The 24,366-nt window shown below is 45.8% G+C and overlaps 1 protein-coding gene across 1 annotated transcript in view; it reads right to left on the bottom strand.

The window, feature by feature from the left end:
• Window positions 1-647: 647 nt before the first annotated feature.
• GFRAL (GDNF family receptor alpha like) overlaps window positions 648-24,366 on the bottom strand; it is a 162,721-nt gene continuing 139,002 nt past the window's right edge. The window contains exons 5-6 of the mRNA XM_069605194.1: window positions 22,239-22,486; window positions 648-772 (exon numbers count right to left, since the gene is read on the bottom strand). Coding sequence (XP_069461295.1) covers window positions 648-772; window positions 22,239-22,486 — 373 coding nt within the window. The remainder of the gene's footprint in view (window positions 773-22,238; window positions 22,487-24,366) is intronic.

Genomic DNA, 24,366 nt, shown 5'->3' with positions numbered 1-24,366 from the left:
AAATAAGGAAGTACTGGACTTTTCCTTTGTATGACTTTCCCATTCTTGAAATGAGACTTGCGAGGCTACATTATTAGTTGGTATAGCCACACTTTCCCTAGACTGCAAATCTGATCCAAAGTTCCAATTATTTTTGCCAACATTTTGTTGCCAATTTAGAATCTGTGCAATTTTATCATTCTTATGAGAGAGTTTCAAATCCAATGACTCGAAATCTTTCATCAAAGAATGAATGGCCAAATTCACTGTGTTTAAGGCTATCTCTAATAAGCCATTAGCAGGTTCTCCATGCGTAGTCTCTTCAGTAATTATTGTTTGTGGAAGTTTACGTGGGGTAGGAACCACAAAAGACAGTTCCACAGAGGAGGTTGTAGTACTTAAATGTAAATTAGGTGACGCAGACAGATTAACATGCAAAGTTTGCGAAGAAAATACAGAATCATTTAAATCAATATTAATAACAGCAGGGTCGGCCAAGCTCTTACCAGGCGACTCTGTCACATTTAAATTAGGCGGTGCATAGTAAAATGGTATCAGACAAGGATACATTTGGTTCACATACAGATTCTGGCACAACAGCTAAAGTCTCACTTACGCGAGATGAAGATAACCTAATCAAGGGTTGTAACACACATCTAGGGAGGCCATTAGGACCCGGCACAGTTGACTCCGTGCAATTTTGTCCCGTAGATGTTTTTTGTGCCGTACACAAAGAAGTCAACGACGTTGGCGTCCATACTGCCGTGACTGGTGTTGAAGTCAGAGATATTTCCTGGCAGAAGGAAAGTATGTCAACATGCTTCCCAGCAAGCGCGGTTGTTGCGCACAAGTTTTACCTGATCTGTTATCCAGTGCAGGAGCCGGAGTCACCAAGCTGCCTGCAGAATCAAACAGTTTTGCCAAAAAGCTCATTGCAGGCATGCCTGATGGTAGCGTGTTCGTCATACTCAAGAAATCAGATATTTAAATATTAATGAATACTAATCTGAGATGCACCGCTCATACCACTATCAGCCCCAAAGCATGGCAAATCGGCTAAGCGGTACTTTCGGTACTTTGCTTGGGTACGCGCGCACGGTGCGCGCACGAGCACGTTTATGTAGGCACTCCTTCCCACAACGTGCCAAACAATGTAGGCCAGTTCCTGCAGCCTTATGGGTGAGTGAATCCAGATTAAGAGTCCTCGCACGGATAGAAATCCAAAATCTGTAGGTTGCAGCAGAGATTTGGGGCTAAGTGGTACTTTCGGTACTTAATTGGTACTTAATCTAAGTTTAATCTTCACACTGAATCTATTGGCTGTCTCCATGACCATCAGTCTGGCTTCAGAGCAGCTAGAGACTGTACAGGAGTACAGAAACTGCTCTCCTGAACATCCGTGAAGGCCTTCTCTCTAACCTTGATCCTAATCTCCCTTCTGTCCTCATCCTACTTGATTTCTTCTCTGTCTTTAACACAGTCAACCATGCCATCCTGCTCAACCAGCTCTGCAATAACCTGGGTATCACTGATCAGGCTCTGGCCTGGCTGACATCTTTCCTCTCTGATTGACCCACAAAGATCATACTTGGGTCCTTCCTCTCCTTTATCGTTCTCTCCAACCGAGTTCACCAGGGGTCTAACCTATCTCCATGGTTGTTCAACCAATACCTGGTCCTCTCACGCTTTGCATTGCGGCGCTCTGCTCACACTTCCAGTGCTATGCTGATGACACCCAGCTCACCTTCAATCTCCCCTCTGCCGCCTCTTCTCCTTCTCTCATTCCGGATTGTCCGTGTGCTATTCAAGAGTCGTGCGACGGCAATGATATATTCATGAATGCCAGCAAGACGGAGATCCTCCTCATCTGCACACCTGCACCCCTCTTTCCCTCCACTCTCTGGTTAGCCTCCCTTGGCCCTTTTCCTGCTCCCACATGTGAGACTAAGAACCTCGGTGTGATATTTGACTCCACACTCTCCTTCTCTCCTCACTCTCTGACATCTCTAAAAAGTAAAACTACCAACTGCACCTCCTCAGAGGTAGTCTCCATTTCCTCTCCTTCCCCCAGAAGCTCACTGTCTCTAAAGCTCTGGTTCTCTCTAGGCTTGACTACTGTAACAGTCTTTTTCTTAATCTTCCCCCCTCTAATCTGCGTCCTCTGCAACTCATCCAGAACAGGACTGTGAGTCTTGTCCTTGGCCTCAAGCCCAGAGATCGTATCTCTCCAGCACTGAAATCTCTAGATTGGCTCCCATTGGCTGCAAGAATCAAGTTCAAGACCCTTTGCATTGTCCACAAGGCCTTCTGGGGCCAGGGACCAAAATATCTCCAGCTTTCTCAACTTTAGTATCTTCCTACTCAAGCTCCTTGCTCCTCCTCCTTCAACTTCTTGAGGGTCAGTCGATTTTCCAAGCAACAAGCTGGGGGCAGATCTCTCTCTTCGCTGGTGCCTCCCTCTGGAACAGCCTCCCTGCCTCTCTGAAACTTGAGCAGAACCATCTCCGGTTCCGGAAGCAGCTCAAGACTTTCCTCTTTTCTCTGCCCTTCTCTCTTCCTCTCCCTGCTGATCTCTTGTCTGATACTGCACTGGTTACCTGGGTACCCTTCTGTAGCACAGGCCCAGGCCCCTGCCCTACCAGTTGCACAACCTCACTGCCTCCCCGGCAACCCTGCACATGGGGCTGTACCTGTGATCCTACAGTTCCCTTACATGCACTCCCTTACATGCACTCCTCTCCTCTGCACTTGCGCGATCTCAATGCCACGGGTCCTAGTAAGATCGTCCCCTGCCTCGTCGCGCATGGAAACACCTGTGTATAGGCACAATATAAATACAATATCATATCATATAAAGAAAAAATAATAAATATCATATCAAAATCCTGGTAAGTCTTTGAAAGCAGCAGAGGATTATTTCCAGTGGCTGTATTTGTCTGTTCCTTCCATTTGTAGTTAATGCAAGAACTTGTTGCAGAGAACAATGTTTTATAATTCTTGGTAGGAAGACATCCTATTCAAATTCTAAAACTGAGTGTGCTTTATTTTCGAACCATTCCACAATAGGCATGGGGGATATTTCAGTTTTGGTAAAATCATTTTTTGTCTTTTGTGGTTGCCATACCAAATGCTTTCTGCAGGGAACATGTTTTATAACTCCTGGTAGACAGTTTCATGTTTGCTGCAAGTGACAGCACTGTCTTTTATTGGCCAGAACAAATCAGAAAATTGTAAGCTTGTAAGCTGCAAACATTGGTGTATCATATTTCTGAGGCAACGTAGTGTATTCACTCTTCATACTGTTTGTCATGTCATTTAATTGCCATATTAAAAAATGAAAGTAGCAGAGAAAATATCTCATATTTCTTGCTATGCAGGACAACATTACATTCTTTGTCTGGCCATGCCATGTACTAGTTGCACAGAACATCTCTATTAACTATTGTTAGGCCTGATGAGAAGACATTCAGTGGATGCCAGTGACATTTAACAACCAGAGCAAGTACTAGTAGGATTTGCAGGAAACAAACCAGTGGCTGTAATTAATTCCGCAACTTGACATCTCATTTTTGCTCCAGATAATGGCAATTTGAGTGCCAACATGTCCACAATTTGTAAAGAGTGCAAGTTGGAGAGGAAGGCATGCAGGGAGGTTCAGCCCACTGCTGATGGAGCAGAAGGCGGAACAGAGGTACCGATCGTATTAGCTGACAGTGCAGGTTGTGCAGTGTATCCCTTTTCATTCGTCTTCACCGACATCCACTGTTGAGTCTTAAGATAATGATGATGACGATGACCAAGATAAAGGTGGAGACTGGTGTAAGTTGAGACTCCCACAACCAGTGATCGAGAGAAAGAGACCGAGCAGGATAATTACACCATTGCCGGGATAGACAGGAAGGGCATATCCACTTCTCCATGTTTGTGCAGGCCTCCCAGATCTGAAAATGCACACTATCAGTGGTGTGTGGCAGCCAAAGCAACAACACCTCAATTGCCAGAAGACTGTAGAAGGGCTGGGTTTCTTTCCTCAGCAGGAAGACCCACGTGTGGACGTTTTCTATACAATGGATGTAAGATTTTGACTGTTTACACTCATCCGATGTGCTGACATACACGTTGAAAATTAGACATGACTTCACCCAGCCCTTCATCCACGTGGGGTAGAAAAGAGTTTTAGCAGTACATGTGTTGAAGACCAAGCCCAAAAAACTACATGCAGTTGGGCAAAGAACTAAAATATTGATTAAGTAAGAGCTAGGAAAGAACATTGAGGTGCACCGCATGAGATTGAGAGAAAGTCGGAGCCGAACAAAGAAAGATAAAACCCTTTTTTATTTCAAAAAGAAACGTTCAAAGTCAGCTCTGAACATTACCAACAACTATGAAGGAGTGGAGATGAGTGATAAGGATAGAATGGCCTAAAGGTTGAAAGGTTGAAGCAAGAGCAACAAATACCAACCATCATACCAAAAGAAGTTTAACTTTAGCCTAAGCAGTTATCACAACTGATTCAGGTGTTCAAATCAGGTTCTATCTAGCATTCAAATGATGCCACAGAGCGTGTTCTTCCACAAATATCTGAAGTTTACTGGTCAAATAAGATGTAAACCTCTCCGCTGGTGCAGGCAGTAGAGGGATAGAGCAGAGGTGAGCCTGGGCAGAATGGTCCAGGGCAGATTTCTTTAACCACTTCACTGCAGGAGGCATCAGGGTATGCATTGATTTTTTTATGGGAATTCAGGAAGAGCATACTCACCCTTAGCACTTAAGGGGTCATTGGTATATTTAAACCCACATGAGCTCTACATGTAGAAAGGCATAGATTACATGCCTAAGGATATTGAGAACACGCTGCCGAAGAGCAGAGTTTACGATTGTTACTGGGACATGTGTCTGTAGGCGAACCAGAATTGGTGCATAAAATCCAAACTTGCACTAGGAACAATGTGAAGAAATTAACCAAACCACATTGTAAGGAGGGAGAGTGTGGAAAACAGTCACAGAGGAATGAAGGGTGATTAAGGAATGCACATATTATGATCTATTCAAAAAAGAAGAGTTGGAGCTGGTCACAAAGAAATTGTGAGACAGAAACATACGAGGTTACAGATGAAAAAAATCATTGTATGCAGCACTCTCACCTCTGGTTGTGGCCTGTGAACAATTCACAACTAGTCTGTACTGCCGCCCCTGAAATTGCTGCTGCTGTTATGCAAAAGCTTTAGAGCATTTATGCCAATACTGCTATGTCCTTCAGTCCTTCACAACAACTTGAAACAAAAGGACGTGAGTTTTAAAGATAACAATTTGCTGTGGTGCAGTTAAATATTCTGAAAACGGCATTAATTGCTTTCATTTGTCTTTCTGAACTGCAATTATCAATTCAGTTGCTTTAGAAAACACACCACCATCCCCAGGACATTAATAACAACAAGGTGACAAATGTAATGACTAACACAGTAGGACATTTAAAACCTACATGGTCTAACTAGTCTGTTGTATAGCATTAACTGACATCCTTTTCAGTGTATTCCATTATTGGTTTCTACTTAATTCTGCGTAAGAAATATTGGCATTGACTTCAATGGTGGATTGATGTGTTTTTCATACATGTCCACCGTGTCAAATACCCATTTGGATTTCTTCTCTCCATGACAGAAGACAAAAGAAGGCAAGCAAAGCATTCCTTGCAAGCAGTTTCTTTGCATGTTGCAGATACAGCAGTGATGTACATGAAGCATTATTCATTCAATGTAAGCCATCTAATGGTTTTATGACCATACCCCAGCATCTGAAGTGTGCAGATCACAACTATGGGCCTCATTACACGGAAGGCGGTGAGCCATGGCGCTATTAGCGCCATGGCTCATGCCGGTAAAATACCGGCACCGCCTTGGCGGAAAGGGGATTTACCGCCCCATTCCAAGGTTGGAGGGGCGGTAAATCCCCCTTCCGCCATTGCCCTTCCTCATTCCCATTTCTGCCCCATAGGGCTCTATGGGAATGGGGAAGGCGCTAATTACGGCAACGCAATTTGCTCCGAGGTCCCTTAGCGGGTTGGTTTTTAACGCCTACAAAAAGCAGGCGTTAAAGCACCAACCCGCTAAGGGACCTCGTAGTAAGGCGGTAATGGTTAACGGTCACCGTTACCATTAACGGTGGCCGTTAACCATTACCGCCTTCCGTGTAATGAGGCCCTATGTGTGTAAACATTTGTTCCATTAACTTAATTATATTCCTAACTTGCTTATTTCACTAGAAACTAACTCCTGGGGCCTCATTATAAGATGGGCAGCATGGGTTTAACGGCGCCGGTAATGATGCCGGCGCAGTTAAACCCACTCCGCACATTTACGAGGTTCCCTCGCGGGACCCGCTGTGGACGTCTGGTTTATCCAGACGTCCACAGCGGGTCCCGCGAGGGAACCAGGGAGCTAACAACAGGCCCATTATGAGTGGGCCCGTTGTTAGCTCCCTCCCCATTCCCATTGAGCCCTATAAGGGCTCAATGGGCTCAAATGGGAATGGGGAAGGACTGGCCCCGGGTTCCCTGAAGGAGGAATTACAGGGTCCTCCATACTCAGAATGGCCCGGTAATTCGCCATTCAGGCAACCCGGACCCGGACACGATTTTGGAAGAAGCCATGGCTACCTCCAAAGTTGTAATGAGGCCCCTTGACTCCTTTCTTATCATTTTACTTTTCTTTAATTATTTGTATAGCGCAACAATGGACCAGGAGGCATGAGGGTGCTGACAAACAACAAAGCGGGAAAGCCCCAGCAACAGAGCCGATATGTTGGAGATGGGATGCTAGGAAATGCTAGATGAGAGACTTATGCAAACAGCCAAGTTTTCAATTTTTCTTAAAAGGCTTGAGCTTAGTCTGTAACCTCAGATTGGGTGGGAGTTCATTCCAAGCCCTCGCGGCAGCCACTGAGAAGGCTCCCTTTTCAATCTTCTTAGATCTGCATCTGGGGATCAATTGAAAATTAAGGTTATTGGATCTAAGATCTCTGTTTGCAGTCTTCTTTACAATGAGATAATTCAAGTAGCATGGCATGGTGCCCAGGGTACACTTAAATGCAGGGGTGTTGCTAGGTCTGGAAAAGATCAGGGGCTAAGCTAATGTCGAGACTGGTGGGACTCAGGGCTAGCTAGTCTTTTGGTTGTAGCACCTGAGCTTCTATCCGGGTCATCAACCAAAAGACTCGGGGCTATAGCCCCCTAAACCCCCCCCCCACAGCAACGCCTCTGCTTAAATGTGATCATGAGGAGGCGGAAATGAATTTTTCGCCTCCCTGGCAGCCAAGGCAGGGCTCTTCTGGCCTCCGTGACGTTGTCACATCTGGATAGGGCCATAATGGCCCGCACGTCCCCATTTTGTATGACTTGCAGTCTATTGGTTTCCACTTTACTAAGACCTATCAAAAGACTGGCACAGTAATCTTATTTGGAACCCATGATAGCTCTAGCTGAAATCTGCGCATTAGCCTGTGAAATGAGAGGACACAGGTGAGCAAATAATTTGAGGTAATAGGAAGCAGCCAAAACCAGTCTCCCTACCTGGACCTTCATGGAGAGATGCTAATCAAAAAATGACTCCTAAAACTTTCTTTAATGGGATAATCGTCACATCCCTCAATTCAAAACCCTCATAGGCTGAGCCCAATTTGGATAAAGAGGACTGTGTGCCAACAATCAGCAGTTCGGTCTTGGACCTGTTAAGTGCCAGTCCGTTCAAGACCATCCAATTTTCAATGCTAGAATAGGCTTTGTTCAGGTTTTCTTCATCTTCAGTGTGAGAGACTGACAAGGGGCTGACGCACTGTGTGTCGTCAGTGAAATTGGTGAATCAAATCCCTTTGCATTCCGGCTCCTAGTTTACACTCCTATTTCAACTATACGGACAGTGGTACAACTAAGTAGCATCTGGAGAGCCAGTAACAGATATTTTGCACACCTGGCAAGCAACTCCCAAATATTTGGGGATCATCCTAAAAGATTTGAGGACAGTCACTTAATTTTTTTATTTTTTTTATTTACTCTCATATATTCAGGGAATACCTGAATTTTATCAAAGTTTTTGTTTCAGTTCAAACGTCCTGCTATCAGGTAACATAGAAAAGGCTTCCTACAGATCTGCCTACTCATCTGCACTGATCCGCGTTCGCCTGGTTTTCACAGGAATGCCGGATCCGTGGAGGCCTCTAGATGGTAAGGGAGTGGATGATGCTTCATTGATCTGTCGGAAAGCCAGTTCGATTAGGTTTGCCATTGCCACCGTCCATCTGGTGGTTTCTCTGGATATCAGTCTATTCCATAGATCATCTTCTTGGAGCATCCATGGATTCGAGATCAGAGGTAGAAGGTAGGTAGATCTGTTTTGTTTCGTACTGGGGCAGTATATAATCAGATGTTTTAGAGTTTCCAACACCTCCGTTTTTTTGCATAGCCGACAGCCCTGATTGCGTACAACGCCTCGGATTCTTAGACTTTCTCGAGTTAGGAGTACGTTTAGTCTTGCTTTCATAAACAGGATTCTTTTCCTTTTATCTGGGAATTTGTCGGCGTAATTCGATGGAGGAAGGTGGAATAGAAGTTTGTTTTCTACTGCTTTCTCTATCATGCTGATCCAGTCAAAATCTTCGATTTTCTGTTTGATTCTGTCCGGGTTTTCTTTTAGGTCTCTCTTAGACACTTAATTTGTTTTTTTGTTTTCCACCTACTCACCCAATGTTCATTCAATCACCTACAAGAGGGTATGGTGGTGACATACCACAAACACCTCCATGGTGTCCAATCCTGCTGTAGTGTTCAATGTATCTGCCTGATGCTAATCTGGCAAAACAGGTGTATTCTCACTGCCTTCCCTACTGCTGGATGGTGTGGTGAGTGTCAATGGAAAATTGCCTGTTTTCAGTACTACTGAGGCCATGCTTCTGTTCTATATGGTTGCGCATCATGGTGGTCCAAAATGAGCAGCTCTTCTTTTGTCTACCCCACTCGTGTGTTGCATACTCACTGTGTTCCTCTCTGGCAACTTATTGCAATACATGTCGCCTATCGGATCAACCACATAAGCCCCCTAGATTTTTGATAAATATATATCTAGCTTCTCTCTGTAGCCCAGTATAACTTTCACTGATTGTGAAGGGGAGAGCATGATAGTTAAGTGCCCCAACTCAGAGTCATCGGGCCAGTCTAAGGCCTCCAAAGGGAGACATAAAGAGAGGATCTACAAATAATTGCAATCCCACCCCCTAGCTAACACATGCAATTAATGGCCTGTAGAAAATAATTCTCGGAGACTAAATGGTGGAAAACTGTCTGCAATCTGTCCGTGAACCAGGTTTCTGTAAAAAATAATACATCAAGTTCCATATCCTTTTTAAATTGTGCCACTCAATACAAAAAGTCATGGGGTCTAAAGTCAATAACATCTCACCTTAACAGCAGGGGTAAAAAAATAAATAAATAAAAAATTGCATCTCACCTTATACTCATATTTCTTATAGAAGACACATTAATGAATTAAATCAATTAATCAGTTATAACACACTTAATGTCGGAAACCTTTCTCTAAGGGAGGGACCAGGATGTAAACTTGTGTTGCTCTGTGTTGCCTTGCTTCCAAGGCAAACTTGTTGCCCCTGAGCTATCCTCCCGGCCTGATACATGTTATTTTCGTTAATACTGCACCTGTTTCCCTGTTTGATTAGCATTCAGTTTCCTCCCAACCACTTTTATTCCTGGTATTTTACCATGGACACCACTATGGGCAATTTGGAGTTATATTGGTTTTTCTATACTTATATTTTAAATATGACTTATAATTCTTTGTAGAATCAGCTTGGACAAACAATCTGGATTTGCTGCATAGCCAAAAGACACTTTTCAGCGGGCTGTCTGGAAACGAATGTCTGATAAGGGCATATCATCTCTCTCTCAAAGGGCTTAAGTTCCTTTCCCCAGACTTCCTGGAAACTAGTCATCCAGATGGTTGCCACCCACCAGCCATCTCCTTCCAGTTGTGTCCAAGAACATTCTTCAATATTGATCGTCAAATATAAAAAGAGATCTACCTGTGAGAAAGCTATTTTATAATCTTCAGCTCCTCCCTTCATCTTGTGACTTGAATGGAGTGATTCTTCCCTCCAAATACCATGACTGGACAAGAGGGAAGTTTTGTCACTCCTAAACTTGGTGTAACGTTGTTGAATGTGAATGTGTGAGTTTAATGAAATAAATATCATAATTAGTGATTCTGAATGTCAATATATGATGTTTACATTATTTTCCCTACTTTCTTCTCGCTATGCACCAGGTGATTTTTATCTAAGTTACAATTATTATTTTTACCAATAACATTTGTTTCAAGTTGGTAGAACTTCCCATGATGGGACAACACATTTTCAAATTATTAAATGTTGGGGTTAAAATGTAACACATGTTACTTTACTATTGAGTTAGATTGCAAGTGAAGGAATTATGACTCCGGCCAACAGAGGAAACTGTTGAAATCTCCTGGGCACGTTCTCCTTCTTGGTGCTACTACAAATCTATGCTAGTTCATTTTTCCATGTTCAAGAGATCCCACAAATTTTAATACATAGATTTTGCGAGGGGCCTGGATTTGCTGTATGTGACATGTAAGTGATTTCAACCCGGCACACCACCTAAGTCAATGCCTAGCGTGTGATGCACAGTTGGAACCCTTAATTATGTGTTTTTGTCTATAAGTTCTTTTATTTCTGAATGATATACCCTTATATCATGCCCCCCTCTTTGAACCCCCCGGTCTCACTGAACCAGGAAGCAGGCTGTTTTTCAAAGTTAAAAGGTTTATTTTATGAATATGCACAATATATATCACACTTTTATGAATTTGAACAATATATATATCACACTATTAATATTTATACAATGATCACAATGGGTGATATCACAACAATCTGTTTAATCAGAATGAGTATGGATAAGAAAAATAATGCAGCATGGAATAATACTTGATATGGATGGGAAAACAATGCAGCATAAAATAATACTTGATATGGTTTCAATCAAATGCAATGTCACTCTTTCCCCCTGATACTACTCAATCCCCCCTAATATGCAATATAGAGATGGAACGAGAGAACACAGGTTTCAGGAATATACAATCTCAACCAATAAAGTTTCACTCCCAGTTCCCCCAGCAAGCATAGAGAGAAACAGGGATGATTTCAAAACAGGTCAAATGCCTTCAAATGTGGCCTGTAATGAATGGGAAAAACACTGAAAAATTGATTTAATTCTCTAAATGGGATTCAAAACTAGTAGGAGCCGCTTTGGATAGTTTCAGGTGAGCACTAGCAATGATGATTGGATAACTAGCAGATTAAAAACTGAATTCTGAGGTCAGATGCAAATAATAGCTGTTTTACATGTGATGAAATTGAGCCAAATGCAAATTCAAGGCAAACTTTTCAGTGTGCGAGAAACGCGATTACAGAAAAAGTACAAGAAATTGGAATGCAGTTTTGGGTTCGCTCTGGATGTTAGCTTCAATTTGACACTTAAATTTCGCTTCTACCATGTACGGTATGGAAGTTACATAGGTTTTAGTAGAGGTCGATTTTTCTCAGAAAGAGTCAAGATTTTCAAATGAAAGATGCACTTTTGAAATTACAAACAGGAATTTCTTTACACTAGGGAATTTATGAAGCCAGAAGCTACACGGGAGCACAGCCACCGATCCACTGACACCCCTGGATGGTTTCTTCCTGCCGAGAGGCTTGCCTTTCTTCAGCAAATATATTAATGCAAAAATGAATTTACCACTACAATTAACAAAGGACTATATGGATGAGGGAAAGATTCAGAAAAACAATAAAGGTTCTACAATGCAGTTCTGGATATGATAGAATGGTTTTGGATTGCTTTACTTAAGGATAAGAGATTGGCTATGGACAATTCTATGCAATAGATGCTCACAACTATGGTTTTGGAATAGGCCCGTCAGGATCTGGTCAAAGGGGTCTGGACTGGAATTCTGCTAGCCCACCGGACAGGATTCAGGCACCCAGATTCTGCACTCAGCACAGCACTCTTTACTCGTAACGGCCTCTGGACTGGATCTGACGGGTTGGTTCTGGGTTGCAGCTATCAGGATACAGCTCTGCTCTACTGGTTTGGATCTCTGGGTTCTAGCAAGACTTCTTGGCAAGAAAGCAGAAACAGCACGGCCAGGCTGTTCGTTTGGTGGTGTTCCCCTTGAAAGTCTGGGGTTAAAATCAGGTTTCAAGATTTTAAGGGTCAAGCTGAGAAGGGTTCAGCTTTGGAATTGGGCCTTCTACTTTCAGAGTTCTGGAGTCTTGGATCTGGGTTCTGACAGTTTTTCGCGCTTTTGGTTGGGTACCCAGTGTCAGATCTGTCCACATGTTTCTCCATACATGCGCATGGCATCTGGAAATAATCCTGTGAAATTTTATATTCCTAGCATTATCACAATTGCTACAACATCAACACTTCAGTAGTCCTGTCTCTGAACATCGCACAGAGTTCAGAGTAGTCTCAAACTGTGAGCAGCATTTTCATATTAACAACCTATAAATTACAGATTTTTACAAGGTTTGCAAAGTTCTCTATGAGTCTTTTTCAAAAAGATATGTTCTACAGTTTCAGATACACAAATCTGTCTGGTCCCGCCTCCATGGTTTGCTGGGCCCAGAGCAGTCCCGGGCTCTCTTCCTGCTGGCAGTTGGTTTCTGTTGACACCTGAATTTGCATTCCCTTTCAGTACAGGAAGCCTATTGTCTCTCCTCAGAGAAGCAGAGCAAAATCCCCTCCTTCTTTCATTAGCATCTAAATGATAGTTCCTGGGCAGAGAGCAAAAGGAAGGCACCCTTTGTTGGAGCAAACTGTGGAATGTGCCTTTGAAGACCTGTGTGGCCTCAGTTCACTTGAAAACATTTGGTTTAAAATTGTCTTTTGCTAAACTAAATCTTACATTTTCAACAAATATCCACACCGATCTCTTAATTCCAGTCTTGTTCAAAAATAGAGATTGATTTGTAGCAACCTATATTGCTTTTGATGGCAAGTCTCTTCTTTTTCACAATTTGATCTTAATGTACAAGTTTAAACTACAGTATCAGTAAATGAAAGCTCTGACACAGGCACAGGTACTCCGCCCATATTCTGACAGGTTTTTCCAGGCAAGCACCTTTTGAACGGGGATATTTTTGTGATGAAAGGTGCTTCTCCTGACATTCTGCTTATGGGGATTCCTTAATTAAGGTGATGGTGAACACCCACAAGAATGTTTGATCTTCTCTACTGTTTGGGGAACATGATTTTGCAATTTCAACAGCCAAGTAAAAACAGATTTTAAAGCACTTCTGGGTTTTCCTGGGCACTGCCTTTTCAGGTAATTCCATTTCACTCTATGGGCAGCCCAATGACAGGTTTTGGCAGTGTGGTCTCCTGTTTTACCACTGACATAGGCAAAATGGATTGGCAGCCTATTTTTCTGGTTTCCCTGTGCACTTCTCAGAGATTTTTAGTCCATAGGGCATTTTGGCGGCCATTCTATTGTTTCTGATGAAAGCAGCACACAGTGATGTTGCAGGGCAGAGCCTAGTGGGTCAGAAAATCCCACAGACATTTCACGTTACCTTTTGTCCTTTGGCAAACATCTGTGAGTGTTTTAAGTGGCTTGGGTTTGGAAGTAGTTTGAACACTATGAATCCAGACCTCATGTGGTTGGGGCTGCTCGAGTGAGCTGGATTCTAGGTCAACTCCAGCTACATGCAGGAGTAGGTACCAATTCAATTATTTCTATGTCTCATTTCAAGTCAGATAAAAATACAGTGTTATTTAGAGTGAAGGGGACTGCATGGAAAAATGTAATGGAACTTCAATTTTTATTTTTATGATACACAAGTACATCTTCTTCCAACAATATTAGAACTATAGCACTGTGGTGAAATCCTGAAATTTTTCTTGTATTTTCATAACTCTGAATCCATTGTTTTGAAGCCTGCTAAATTCTTTTGGAAGGAAAAACACACCCTTCACATGTGAACCATTCTACATGTTCATACATACTGATCAGGCAATAGTTGAATATATACACACATTGCATGTGTGTTTTTATATCAAACCCTTTGAACTTTTACATATGCAGAGTAATTCATGGAATAAATGTGCGCCGAACAGGGGAGCGCAAGTGTGAAAATCGCAGCGCACGCGTGTTAAAGGCGCGCACACAGCCGTTCGTTCATTCATGGAATACACTACACGTGTAAATCTGGGATGTGCGCCAAATCCGTGGGTGGCGCACGCGGGCGCACACGTCACCAAACGCTATGTGCGACGTGCACAGGGAAAGCGCACAACTTGTATCGAACACAAGAAAAGTGGGCGTAACACGGGGTGTAACACGCGGAATGGGGAACAATGCGTGAACATGTGGGCGTTCCGGGTGAAGTACGGGAGGTAAATATTCGCAATGCCCACACGCGCACTAACAACACATATTCATGGAATTGAATAGGGGAAACCTGCGCACGGGCAACGACACGCACAGGCCCAAACACATCCACCACACAAAGGCAGGCGGTAGCATCCCTGTGCATTACAAAAGTGTGCAAAAACAACAAACACGTATATACAGCTACGATAAATGTCCCCTTCTGTGGGCCCCTAGGAGAAATGACGTGTCACGCAATGCACAGGCATCCCATAAAAGCAAAAAAAAGAGATAAGCAACCCCAGTAGCCCACGTGCGTGTAAAAAAACGCACACAGTACGCTGTGGCAGCCAGGAACCCAAAAAATACGTATGTGATCAACACGCAGGCTAGTATGGAAAAAAAAGGGGTACGCAAAAAGCAGAGACACCCGCAGTGGGAAAAATAGCATTTGCAACTCACCGTCTGCCTTGCGTGTAGAAGAAGTATGTGTAGCCATTACCCACCCACTGTGAAGTAATCGCGTGTGAACCCCAACGCCTGGAAAACACACGCACCGCTTTCCACAAAAAGCACATACAGAGCGATGGAAACTCACGTGGGACCCTTAACCCGTGCCAGGGAAACGCTGTGCGTGTAACGTCACATACGCGCTTACGCGCTAAGGGCCTTTCCTTGAATTACACGCTGACGTGCAGTTTTTTCATGTGCCAAATCACTCCGTATCAAGCTGGCCACACGACAACACACAGAAGACCACGCTACTGCCCAGAAAGCCGAAGTACTGCCCCCCAGAGCCCTGAGCAGCCTCCTACGAGCCACCTGCTGCTGCCTGCCTGCCTGCTGCCACTGTGCCCTGCCATTTGGTGCCTGCACATCTGCCATCTGCCGGGGTCCAGTTGCTGTGACAACCCCTGCTGGAACAGAAGACTCCCGACTGGTGTTCCATCACTCCACAGCCCAGCCCCAGGACCCAGTGCCCACCCACACCTGCCTCGGGGTTGCCATGTCTGACACAACACCTTCCGGCACCAGTGGCAACCCAGCACCACAGAGGCAGAGGGCTACCAGCTTCAGTGAAAAGGAAGTTGGTATCCTGGTGGAGCAAGTTCTGGGGCATTATGATGCCCTCTTCACACCATCACGCGCCGACAAGGAAGGACGGGAGAGGATCTGGAAGGACATAGTGGTGCCATCAATGCGGCGGGGATGGCACCCAGTGACATCAAACACGTCCTGAAGCACTGGGAGGACAAGTCCAGGACCCTCAAGAAGGCCTAGCGCTACTTGGAGGCAGCGGATACAGTGGGGTGCCGGGTCCCGCTTACCACCCAGAAGATGAGGGTCCTGGAGCGCATTAGCGCAGTGCCTCACCACCAGATCCTCAGGATGCAGACCCGTCTGGAGTCGAGGGTAAGTGCCCATGAAACAGTGCATGTTGAAGCATGGTGGTAGTTAGCTACTAGGCTGCATGTGTGACATGGGTCATGTATGGATGTGTATGTGCAGGGAAATGATGGTGCTGCATGTGAGTCTAGTCAGGCGTGACCCACATGGATGGTGTATGTGTTACAATGCATCATGCTGAGCAGCATGCGGAATGCACACATGTATGCATGCCTGTGCCTGTACTTTGACATGTTTGGGGTGTCAGAGATGTGTGCTGCTGTCATGGACATGCACGATGTACATGTCCGTGTGCCAGAGTAGTGTGTGTGCCATGGATGCATGACACATGTCCATGACGATGTGTTGAATCACTGATACAGCCTACTCATCCTTGTATCCACTGTGTCTCTGGGCATACAGGGCCAGATGCATGACCCTCTGGTGATGTGTGTGCATGTGATCAGCATGTCCCATGATGCATGTGAGGTTCAGCCACCATTGGATGTTTCTACGGTGCAGTGGACATGGATGCAAATTATTGTTGCATGTGCCATGCCGGTTCCTGCATGTGTGTTGCCTGCACTGACCCATGTGTTTTGGAGGGACATGATGGAAGTGACATTTGACAGTGCCACTCATGTGCTATTGCTTCCTGTCTAGGGGACTATTGTACAGTACCCTGATGCTTGTGTTATATGTCTCCCTCTACACAGCGGCGAGTGAAGAAGAGGGCGGAGACGGCTCTGTGGAGCAAATCGGTGGGGATGCCTCCACCGGCCAGCAACGCAAGGCCCAGTCACCCTCCAGGAATTACCATCATCCGGGAGTGAGGGGACTGGTGCCGTGTCTGCCACTACGGCTGCAGCGGAAGGGGCGGGTGAGCCCCCACAGGGGCTTGCGACCAGGTTGGTGGTGTGCACAGAGGAGGAGGAGGCCGCTACTGAGCCGCACATAGGGCCTGGTGGGGGTGGTACCATTGGTGCAAGTGGTGCAGTCCAGGGGCAGGAGGTAGCATAGGTCGCCATGGAGGGGCCTGTGCATGTCACTGTCCCTGACACTGTGACTGCACCACCATGCACCAGCAGGGATGCCCCAGACCTGTGACGGTATGGAGTCCGTCCTGATTGGTGTTGCGTTGTGCACACGTGACATTCATAATGACGTGCGTGCTTCCTGGGGGGACAATGCACATCTTCATGAAGAGCTGCGTGCCAACGTGGACCAGTTGGGAGGGGCCCTGGTCAGGGGTTTCCTACATGTGTCGGGCACTCCGGCAGCCCTCTCCTCCTCTGTGCAGACTATGCGCCAGTCATTCTCCATGCCGTCTTCTGGCCCAGATGCCACCAGGGACCCCTGTGGACCTGCCCAGACCAACACAGCCAGCTTGGTGGAGATCCCATCCCTGCCACAGTCGGGAGTCGGAGGTCCAGCAGGGGTGGACACCCCAGCAACTGGACCCCAGCAGATGGAGGATGTACCGGCATGATCGGGCAGGGCACGTGCACAACGGCGCCGGTGGATTCCATCAGCCCGGATACCGTTGTGCTGGCAGAGGCAGTTGGGCCGGAGGTAGCGGCATGCTAAGTGTGGGAGGCATCATGGCTCGGGGCCATCAACATCAGAGGGGCAGGCATCGGACGGAGGGCAGGAGGACCCTGGAATGGGAGTGTCTTCCGTGTGGCAGCGGTTGGGCCAGCGGATAGATGCGGAGTGGCGGCGGGCGGAGGAGGCACGCTCACTATGGTCAGGGCGGAGAACTCCATGCGCAGGGCATTGAGGCAGGCTGAGTGCCTCGAGGCAACTTGCAGGGATTTGGAACAGGCCATGACTGCATCCCTGCGAGACCTCGAGGACAGGGAAGAGGCCCACCTCCGGGAGATCGACGTGGAGTTTGATGATGCCCTGGCCCGGAACATCACAGAGTGAGCCGTAGGACTTGCCCGCCGCCATTGTATATAGTTCATTAGTCTTAGGTTTCCTTTGAATTTATTTTTATTTTGGAGTTAATGGACTTTGCTCCACTTCGTGTATATAGTTTTTTCTTCATAGGACTTCCATTGTATATAGTTGCAGACTTGTACATACTTTCTTTTTCTATATTTCCATGGATCAATGTTTTTTTTTATTTGGATAATGTTTTTATTATGGACATTGGCAATGGACCACTTTTTTGTTGTACATGATTTAGCTTTTTTTTACTTCATTGCATTTACAATTTTGTTTTTCTAAATCTGTCATTGTACATTGAATTCCTCCAAGTCAGTTCATTATGTTTGTAATACATTTTTTCTAACTTCTAAACTGGTGTTGTGTTCGGTCATTGGTTTTGTGCATGTCTCATTTCACATTTCCTCAGTCATGTGTTGCCACTGTGTGGCTCCATTCTGCATTCCTGCATGGGCATGGTGGTTCATTTAGACTATCATAGCATGGGTAATTTGGGAGTGGGTTCTGTGGATGGTTGCATGCTTAGACTGGTGTGCAAGACTGGTGTGCAAGGGGGATTAGGGTTGGCTTTAGGGACATAGGTCTGTTTTTTTAGGACATGTTGTTTGTTGGGACATGAGTCGGGGCCTGCTGGCAGGTGCCTGTCACTGCTGGGTGGGTGGGGGACCAGGGGGACATGAGTCGGGGCCTGCTGGCAGGTGCTGTCATTGCTTAGTGGGTAGGGGTGCAGGGGGACATGAGTCGGGTACTGCTGGCAGGTGGCCATCACTGCTGGGTGGGTGGGGTTGCAGGGGGACATGAGTCGGGGCCTGCTGTCAGGTGGCCATCACTGCTGGGTGGGTGGGGGTGCAGGGGGACATGTGTTGGGCCTGCTGGCTGGTCGCCATCAATGGTGGGTGGGACATGTGTTGGGAATCACAAGTGCATGGTGCATTTGGGCTGACTGCAAGGCGTGCTTAGGGTGGATGGGCTGCCTGCGGGGCATGCCTGGGGTGGATGGGCTGCCTGCGGGGCATGCCCAGGGCGGATGGGCTGCCTGCGGGGCATGCTCAGGGTGGAAGGGCTGCCTGCGGGGCATGCCCAGTGTGGATGGGCTGCCTGCAGGGCATACCCGGGGTGGATGGATTGCCTGCGGGGCATGCCCGGGTGAATGGGCTGCCTGCAGAGCATGGCCAGGGGTGTTGGGTAGTGCCCTGTGGTGTGGGCTTACTGCAGGGCATGGCAGAGGTGTAGGGTAGTGCCCTGTGGTGTGGGCTGCCTGTAGGGCCTGGGGAGGGAGGCACACCCGGGAGGACCCACACTGCCAAATCGCCTGTAAAACTCCCTGTGCACCCCTCATAATACACGTACCCCGCTCGCACCAGCGAAATCGCATGTAAAATTCCCCGCACACCCCTCAGAATACACGTACCGCTCTTGCGCTAGAAAAATCGCATGTAAAACTCCCGCGCACCCCTCAGAATACACGTAACCTGCTCGCGCCAGCAAAATCGCGTGTAAAACTCCCCACGCACCCCTCAAAATACACATACCCCTCTCGCGCTAGCGAAATCGTGTGTAAAACTGCCCGCACACCTCTCAGAATACACGTACCCTGTGCGCCAGCGAAATCGCATGTAAAACTCCCTGCACACCCCTCAGAATACACGTACCACTCTCGCGCTAGAGAAATCGCATGTAAAACTCCCTGCGCACCCCTCAGAATACACATACCCCGCTCGCACCAGCGAAATCGCATGTAAAACTCCACGCGCACCCCTCAGAATACACGTACCACACTCTCGCCTGGAGTATTGCATGTGAAACTTCCCGCACACCCCCGAAATACATGTACCCCGCTCGCCCAAGGCCTATCGCGTGTACAACTTCCTGCGCACCCCAGAAATACACATACCCCACTCGGCCGAGGCCTATCGCGTGTTACACTTCACGCGCACCCCCGAAATATACGTACCCCGCTGTCACCTGGAGAATCACGTGTGAAACTTCCTGCGCACCCCCGAAATACACGTTCCCCACTCGGCCAAGGCCTATAGCGTGTGAAACTTCCCACGCACCACCGAATTACACGCAGGCACCCATCCTCCATGGGCATGCCCCACAGGCAGCCGACTCCCCATCCCCATGTCCCACAGGGAGGCAATCCACCCTGGGCATGCCCCACAGGCAGTCCACGCCACAGGGGGGTGCTTTTTCTATGCAATTTACCTGGCGCGAGCTGGGTACGCGTATTTCGAGGGGTGCGCCAGTACATTTTCACGCTTTTGGCTGCCGTGAGCGGGATACGCAAAGTATTTTCACGCGATTACAATGTACCGGCCCTATAAGCTGGTGCAGGGTTAGCGCGGCCCTTTGCTCTGCATTGGGGATTTCAATGCCTTTTCCTTGCTCAAGGGGCGTTCTTGGGGGCGTAACTGGTGCAGCGGGATGTTCTCTGTGCCAGCGCACAAAATGACTTGGAAATTCCATGAATATGCAGTGCGCCAGAATGCTGTTTAGCGCACACGGCTGGCGCACGCTCCCTCTCTGCGCTGCTCGCGTGCAGTGCCTCTGAGCTGAAATCTATGAATTACCCCTTTAGAAAGGTTCCAAAAATGTTCTTAAATGTACAAACAGTTACTTGCACCTTACATTTCACAGGGCACTCTTTTCATCATGACAACAAGCAATTGCACAATCCAACAGGAGACATAGGGCTTCATTACGAGTCTGGCATTAACCCTGCCGGTGCACCGGCGGTTTGCTGCCGGACTCATAATAATTTACCAGTGCCTGACTTCCTTGTGCCACCAGCTCGCGGCCTGCGAAGTCAGGCACTGGTAAATTGTAAGTCCCCTTCCCATAGGGTCCCAAAGGACTCTATGGGAATGGGGACACAGAAGCACCGGCACCATTGCTAACGGTGCCGGTGCTTCCGTGATGGGTCTGCCTACCATGGCCACTGCGCCCGGCAGGGTCAGACCTGTCAGGCACAGTGGCCACGGTAGGCAAACTCTGAGTTTGGTGATCCGGAAACACGGGTGCCGGTGAGCTCACCGGCACCATTGTTTCCGGACCGGCAAACTCATATTGAGGCCCATAAGGTTGTAAATGGTGCCTATCTTGTTCTTTATCAAAGCACTCTGCAAGTTCTCAGTTCACTTTAGGGAATTGATCTTTGGCCAGTGGTTGAAGTATACGAAAAGAAGTAGTGGAGCTATGTTCCCTACTGGCCTGCACCGCTCCCCACAAAGCCCATTGCCACACACCCTCCCACGCACAATACAAACCCCAAAACACATGCTCCTGCTGTTTAGGGGAACGCTCATTGCAATGCACTGAAAGTGAAAGTTTCAACTTCTTCCTACACTTTTATTTTAAAACGAAACCATTCCGGAAAGGTTTCTTTTTAAAATCAAAGTATTGGAACTGTAAAACTTAATTAAAAGAGGTAAAGGAGCACCGCTCCCCACCGCTCCCGCCCACTTTGACCACTGTCTTTGGGTCTATAGCTGATACAAAACACAAATGCCCACACATCCCCTTGTCTGAAAACACTCCCTTTGATGAACCTGCATTCCCTCAAAATGCATTATCTTCACAGTACGTCCGAATCAGTGTCTCCAACATTAGAGTCATTTTGCACTGCCAGAGCAATCACCAAGAAAGTTTAGCATGCACAAATTCTTTTGAAGCAAACTAAAATGCCTCCTTATCCCACATAAAAGAAAATATGAATTCTTTATGAGATGGAATACATTGCCAAGCACTGTAATAAACAGACATTGGCCACACCAACAGTTTGAGCTTTTGTGTGGGCATTGGATAGGTGTTTTCGAGGCAGAGACATGTTGGTGCTATCTGTGCATTTTATGGCAGTGCCCGGGAAATGCTTATCTAATGTCTTTACAAGTGCTAAAACTAACAGGAATTTAGGACATGAAACATATGCAAAGAAATACATAGTTTTTTTTATCAGTCAAGTGACTGCAGGCACACTTTCCTAAGACAGTTTTATTACAGTATGGTCATCTACAATTAAGCTACTAACTTTATGAAGAGTGCTTAGAAAACCGTTGGTATCCCCTTAAACGCACAGAGTGAGCTCAAATAAATGTATGGGGTATGGATTTTTGGCGGGGAAGCGCAATTAGAGAGTGGAACTAACCATACAGACTAGCATGACATGTGCAATCAATGGGTGGGTAAAATAGCCTAACAGCAGCCAAATGCTGTGTTCCCCTCCTCGTATTCCTACACTTCCCTTGCCAACAGTTTTGGTTTATAGGCAGCTGTCACAGCACCACCCAATAGCCAAACCTAAAGACGATCATACTCTACAAGACCTGAATATAAATGTAAATGCAACATTCATTTCTGGTTAGGGATTGCTATTTCTTAGTAAACTCATAGAAAACAACATATAAAGTACATATGCGCTGATAGTGTTCAGGAGTGCATTGCTCCATTATAGGAGAAAAGTCTTACCGAAGCAGGACTTGCGCTGCAGTATGTGATGGAAATATTGGCACCTAGCCTCTTTACTTGCTGTTACATCAGAGCAAGTGCATTGTTCTTGAAGAATTGTTCCAAGTGTCTTAATGTAAGCAGCTCTGCACTCATCATCCGCAGTGCAAGAGTGGTGGCCTTTATCGACTTCAAAGAAACAGTTTTCATCACCGTGGCAAATGGATACACGTCCCCAGCATTTTGACTTAAAAGTTTCATACCTTTCCCTGGAATAAAGAATAATAGTAACGTAATAATCAATACTAGCATTCGTGTTTTACTGTTATCATAACTTCCAGAGCTTCAACATGATTCTGAATAATTAAGACTAATAGGAAAAAAAGGGACTGCGATGTGGGTGAGTCTACATTTTCTACTTGCGCAACACTTCAAAGCAATATTACATATTTTGAGTGAAGTAGGTGGAAAAACGTCACGCAATCTGTGTGCCCAACTTTCTCATGTGCACATACTTGGTGAATCTGACAGCAGTGAAATGATGTGAAACAACAACAGCAACATTTTGCTAATGCAATTTGTATCGCAAGAAAACAGAGTAACTATCACAAAGCACAGTCCCGTTAGAGTAAACACGTATTAAACATATATACAACTGAAATAGCAGTGTGACCAGTAACTTCCATGACATTGATTTAAATTAATGTTGATCCTCTGTTTTGAAAGAAGGAAACGCTATACTTATCGAGGCCATTGAGGTCACATGTTTGGCCCAGAGGTCACGTTTTAACAAAATGTCCACATGGATCATACTGCAGTAAAAAATGGGCCACACACTGAAACACCATAATTATGCAAGTATGTTGTAAGTGCCCATTTTTTCAATACCGCTGGCGATAACAGGTTAGAATGGTCATTATATAGACCGACCATTATCAAGCTATGGTTGGGTTATACGCCAAAGACCTCTTTGAACAGAATAATTGTGACAGTTGGCAAAAAAAAGAGTATTAAAAAGAGTTCCAACTATTCACGGATGCCTTTTCGGTTACTTTCCACAGTCTGCCTCAAGGTCGGAGAGACGACGAAAGGAATTAATTCAGTGAAAAACTTTTTAAAATGAATGTAATCTCCCTTTTTTAATTCCTAGTTGTTAGAGGCAAAAATAATTAATTGATAGAAAGATTGTTGGAATTTCAAAGTCTAAGAAATAGGTCTGCTACACCTACTTCTGTAGAAAATGTGGAAAATGATGATGAGGATAACAATGTTTCAGAGTCCAACTCAAATGTTATTGATGAGTTAGAAGAGGCAGAGGAGTCTCAAGATGTAGGCCCTACTGCATCTCTACCTGCTCTTAGGACTCAGCCTTTAGCCACAGGGACCCTACTAGGTCCAGTACTGAGTTCAGAGTTTGTCTCTCTTGAGAAGATGAGACTTGAGTTAGAGTTCAAAAGGATCCAAACACAAACTGAAAGTAAACATGAATTTAAACTAAGGGAAATGGAATTTCAACATGCTCTTGAAATGAAGAGATTGTCTCTTGTGAATGGTTCTCTCCCAGAGTCTTCTAGGTCTTCCAGTCCTGAGAGGCGTTGCATGTCCAAAGATACAGTAAGTATCTATGAGGTTAAGCTTGATATTTTGGATTGGATGGCTGCTTTTGAATATAACTATGGGATTCAGGAAATTGCAGGGAATCAGCTGATTCTTTGGCTTTTGTCTAGGCTACCTCAGGTTGCAGCTGATGCTGTAATGGAGGTGGGGGAAATTGACAGGATGGAGTATGGAAATGTGAAACTAGCTTTGATATCTAGGTTTGGGAAAACTCCTTCCCAGTATCTTAAGAGGTTTAGAACCCTCAAAAAGCATGATGGTACCCCTTGGGCTACCAGGGTATGTGAATGTTTGAAAAACCTAGATGGTTGGGTTAAGGGTTAACGAGTTAACACTTATGAAGGTATGAGAAATCTGTTCATGTTAGAGTATATCTATGATGCCTGCTCTCCGGAACCCAGGCATCACTTTGCTGCTTCCAAGGAAATTGATCACAAGAAGTTAGCAAATGAGGGCCAAAAACATAAGAAGGGTAAACCACCTGGGAAACCGAATCAGGCTAGTGAAACCTCTGGTACTATACCAGAGGGAG

Source organism: Ambystoma mexicanum, chromosome 4p (genome assembly GCF_040938575.1).
Source record: "Ambystoma mexicanum isolate Mex_15411 chromosome 4p, UKY_AmexF1_1, whole genome shotgun sequence".
Taxonomy (NCBI): Eukaryota; Metazoa; Chordata; class Amphibia; order Caudata; family Ambystomatidae; genus Ambystoma; species Ambystoma mexicanum.
Note: the sequence above shows the minus strand (reverse complement) of the source record. Positions and strands in the feature narration are given on the sequence as shown.